Source organism: Branchiostoma belcheri, unplaced genomic scaffold, assembly GCF_001625305.1.
Source record: "Branchiostoma belcheri isolate BF01 breed outbred unplaced genomic scaffold, Haploidv18h27 scaffold21, whole genome shotgun sequence".
Lineage (NCBI taxonomy): Eukaryota > Metazoa > Chordata > Leptocardii > Amphioxiformes > Branchiostomatidae > Branchiostoma > Branchiostoma belcheri.
Window position 1 is genome coordinate 1,714,964 of NW_017803602.1, and position 4,502 is coordinate 1,719,465.

General features: G+C 39.7%; 1 protein-coding gene across 2 annotated transcripts in view; it reads right to left on the minus strand.

Moving 5' to 3' along the window:
• The window catches only part of LOC109469716 (transmembrane protein 56-B-like), a 9,871-nt gene extending 6,546 nt beyond the window's left edge, over nucleotides 1–3,325 (minus strand). For both annotated transcript variants that reach the window (XM_019768296.1, XM_019768295.1), the window contains exons 1-6: nucleotides 3,211–3,325; nucleotides 2,131–2,233; nucleotides 1,800–1,885; nucleotides 1,587–1,673; nucleotides 1,309–1,367; nucleotides 894–994 (exon numbers count right to left, since the gene is read on the minus strand). In XM_019768296.1, coding sequence (XP_019623855.1) covers nucleotides 894–994; nucleotides 1,309–1,367; nucleotides 1,587–1,673; nucleotides 1,800–1,885; nucleotides 2,131–2,208 — 411 coding nt within the window. In that variant the 5' untranslated portion in view covers nucleotides 2,209–2,233; nucleotides 3,211–3,325. The remainder of the gene's footprint in view (nucleotides 1–893; nucleotides 995–1,308; nucleotides 1,368–1,586; nucleotides 1,674–1,799; nucleotides 1,886–2,130; nucleotides 2,234–3,210) is intronic.
• Between the last annotated feature and the right edge of the window lie 1,177 nt (nucleotides 3,326–4,502).

Genomic DNA, 4,502 nt, shown 5'->3' on the forward strand with positions numbered 1-4,502 from the left:
CATGATCCAGACATGCTAGGGTGACGAAATTTAGATGGTAGATAGCTCTTGTGCTGGGGATGAAGTGACACGAGTATGAGCCCCCTAGTTGCTTGCTCTAGAACTGCAGGGGGGTTTAAGGACAAATGTTTAAAAGAGGATAACGCAAGAACCGATTGATGGATCATCGTGATTTTTGGTATGTAGGTAGCTTAAGTGATGCTTGACATAATGATATTACAATTATGCAAATATTGATGTAATTTGCATAATTAATGAGGAAATTCTATAAATCAGCTGCATTCCATGATAGGAAGTTCAAGCTTGTAACATATGTTATTAAGAACGAAACACAGGCAAATATCGATTATGCAAATGAAGACTTAATTTGCATAATTAATGAGAAAATGTTATAATTGCATAGTGGTAACTGCCTGGAATTTCATACTTGGGGTGTTTGAAAGTTAAGTGAAGGTGAACATAATTAAACATAACTTATTCAAATAAGGACCACATTTGCATAATTTATGAGAAAATGGCATTCTTTGTTAAGATAAGACTGTCTTTTGGTGGAGAATATGATCAACAGACTGATATAATTCATGCAATTGAGGATCCTATTTGCATTATCAGGGTGATTAGTATATTTCTTATTCATAAAGGCTAACATCATTTGGCGAAGGTATGAGATCGTGGAACTCTAGTTAGTTTTATAACATGTTATAGAAGAATTATATTATATTTTTCGTAATTTCGTGATTTGCGGAGAAAAAGACAGATCTCAAAAATTCTATAGCTAAGTTAACAAGTAATGTGCGCTTATATGGAGATTCATCTCAAGCAGTATAGAATCATTCTTTTAAAGTAAAAAAGGAACAAAGAGAGATGGGAAGTCAATGCCTTATCATACTCACAGTGCCGGCGAAGCTTGCTCCCAAGGTGATGATGTGATGTACTATCAGTTGCAAATAGTTTGTCATTGTGGGGGTTCTGATGAATGTGTGAGCCAGCGTATCTAGACGTGGAGTCGTAGGTTAACGTTATAGAGTTTACAAGCTTCAAGTGATATATTTTCAACTAAGCGTCTTCAGCATGTGCGGAATGTGGCGTTATCTATTAGATGACGTTTTAATTACTACTACTCACGGACGAAATGATGTATGAAATATACTATTGGTGAAAGAAATCGTCCCTTAATTTGTGTGCTCGTTATTTCTTCTCATCTTTCATGCGACGAAAATCTAAAACTGACAAACGTAGCAGGGCAGGATGCTCTCATATTGGAGAAGTGATATACAATAAACAATGGGAACGTTAAACAAAACTGACCTGTTAGTGTGTGGCCCAGCATGAAGGCACAGTTGAAGCTTACAGCTGGAACGTCATGCCTCCGGGAAAAACAATATTAGCAATCTGTCAAAACTATAGCCTCTTGAAGGTTTTGAAATGTCAATTCAAATAAATTTTTAGCCTACATATTTGCAGAGAAAAAGTACAACAGAATGATTCCTTTCTTACTGATTTAAGGTCAACTGAGCAGCGAATGCAAATTTGGTAGCGTTAACATTGACAACACCTAGCGAAGTTCAGTGGTACTGTAGACCCACCTAAGATGTCTGGGATCCAGTTGTTCTGACAGATGCGTCAACACTGCCGTGGAACCCACAATGGCTGACGACATTATGCTCATGGTCCTGGTATTTGTCGGAAGTAGATACACATATGAAAATATTTTCTAGTTAGGCCTATAAAGATTGATATCATTTAAAGTAAATGATCGATATGAAATTGAAATATCTATTGAAAAAAGTTGTACCCACAGCTTTCTCAGCCACTGCTGTTTGGAGAGAGACAAGCGGGAAAACCTTTCACGGAAAAACAGCTGCAGCAGCCAGGGGCCGACCAGCTTGTAAAAGGGTAGAAACAGAAAACGTTTGTATGATATATTATTCAAAATACGTGTTATTGGTCATTAGTTTATGACAGTCAACATTTTCATGCAAGTGTATCAGATCAGCTTTACCCCGCACAGGTTGACGTGTCTGATCTGTATCGTTGTGATAAACCGTTAGTAGGATAGCTCTAACTCTAATAAGTAATCTGAAAAGATAAACAACGGACAAATGAGCAACATATCGAGCAGATACCTACCTGCACCACGAGTGTATTACAAATCACGGACAGTCCAACTGTGGCGAGGAGAAGGTCCTGTGTGCTGGAGCTTAGCATGTCGGTGTTCGTCCTTGATTTTAACCTAGTATGAAAACAGTGATTCTGCTTGTTCACCTTTTTAGTTACGCATTGGGTCCCTGATTTCAACATTTACAAAAACCCCTTATTATTTCAGCTACATTTGTCACTCTTTAGATTATCGAGATTGACATAGATTGATTTTTTTGCATTTAGCAATAGTTTAAGTGAAAGTACAAAAATATTAATCTGTTTTGTTTACAGGAAACTACATGTACGCAGTCAGCTGCATATCACGATTGATTCTGTCACGTACACTCTTCTAAAGTCTTATTTCAAAAGTCTTATTTCACTATCAATTGCAGTGATACATATTTGATTTAAAAAAGACAATGAGTGGTAATAAAGGGTAAAGTTGTTAACTTTGGGATTATTTCATTTTTCAGCGTTTGGGGCATTAGGTTCTCAAACTTTGTATAAATGACTAAAATTGTCAACTTCAGTGCCTTTTTGAGATATTTTGGAGACATTAGTAGCTTTGTTACAAATTATTGTTCTTTCGTCCGTGTACGTCATTGCAAAATGTACTTTTCTCTATCAAAGTGCAATGCCGTCTTATTGATTTGTAACACCCGGTACGTTGTTTACCATGCGTCTGGCACTGCGTTATCTTCAGACAACAATATGCCTGACTAGTTCTGCTGACACCGCCGTCGTTTCACTCATTAACCCAGTCCAACCGGTCCAGTGACCCAAAATAACCGGAAAGGGTTAAGGTTCACTAGAATTTACGAGTAGAGTACCTGTTCACAGAAAGTCCCACCTGATCTGAAATACCCCAAACCCTCTGTATCACGTTGCTTACGTTGTATCTAAATCCCCATACAATTAATAGGCAAATTATTGATAAAAGTTGAAAATAGGTTATCTCATACCAATGCGTTATCCTGAGTTAACCCAAATGCGGAGGTAACGTTTAATTATTCGTAAAACTGCCATACGTACAATATGAAACTAACAAAGTGCGAGACGGCTTCTTACCTCTGTGCAGGTGTGGAAAGTAACTGGTTATAGGTTACAATTCCAATGGCTGCGGCCCACTTCGTGTGGATGGAACATCTGACTAGTAGCTCATACCTTGAACAGGTTACCCAAAATAAACAATGGCCATGTAAAGGTAAGTGTTGTTCTATCAGTTATCGCTAGGTGGCACAGCTCAAGGTTCAATCGCCTTCATACTATAGTTCACAAGGCATTAAATGAATGAAGTTTGCATGGTCTGTGATTTTTTTAATCATGTAAAACTTCTGCTTAGCTATGGATATCCTTACATCTTATTTATGTAGGTACGTGTACTAAGTTAGAAATGTGACAGGATTGGGTAGCCACAAAAATGTCCGCTTGGAGAAATCATTCTTTGTCTGAGTCGGACAGTGATTACTGTCTCATGATGGAACGGTTATACCTCAAAGCATGAATATCAGAGGCACTGTTGAAGCCCTGTCGTAAGGCCCCGAACCTAGTCTATAGTATAGGAAGTCTTTATTTTTCACAACTGCTAATATATACAGTGTGCCCAGTTCTATCCACTGTAATATAACAACTGCTAAATTAAATACAGTGTACATTGCTCTATCCGCTTTAACCCTTAATTCGTCTCCCTGGGAGAGAGTCTCTATGGAATGTTCAACCATCCGAATGTCGCCGACTAGAAGGCTGCAACCTCGGCGTGTTGACCTTGACTTTGTACGGAGCAGTATTTGCCAGGGACGGTGGGGCGAGGTTGAACTTCAACTTCCCTCCTGCCAACAGCGGGGCTTTCTGCTTGAAGAGCCGGTTCTTGAGCCGGAGGAGAGGTGCGTTCTGTTCACAAGTCTGCGGGGATTTCTTGATGACAGGTTCCTTGACGATGAACTGAGGAGAGGACTTGTGACACAGGACAGGCACGCGACCCTGGTGTTCCACCTGACACGCACGGAGCTCAGGCTGAGAATGATAACTCTTCATGCGGGAACGCTTTCCTGTCTGAGTCTTCCTAAACCCTTCATAGCCCATGTCTTCTGTGGACTTTGTTTTCCCAGAGATGTAAAGCTTAAATCTTGCTACTTTGCTAGCCTTTCTGTCTTTTGTGCAAATCAGCATGGCAGCTTCATAGACATCGGTGACTTCTGGTAATTCAACAGAAGTTGCCCCCAAATCTTGAAGGTCACATTGTGAAGTCTTGATAAACAGTGAACTTGGCCTCTGAGCGACATCGTCACAGGTAGACCGGCCATCAGATGTTTCGGCAAGGTTGTTAGAAGGCATTGACAGAGTTGACGCAGCCCCTTGTG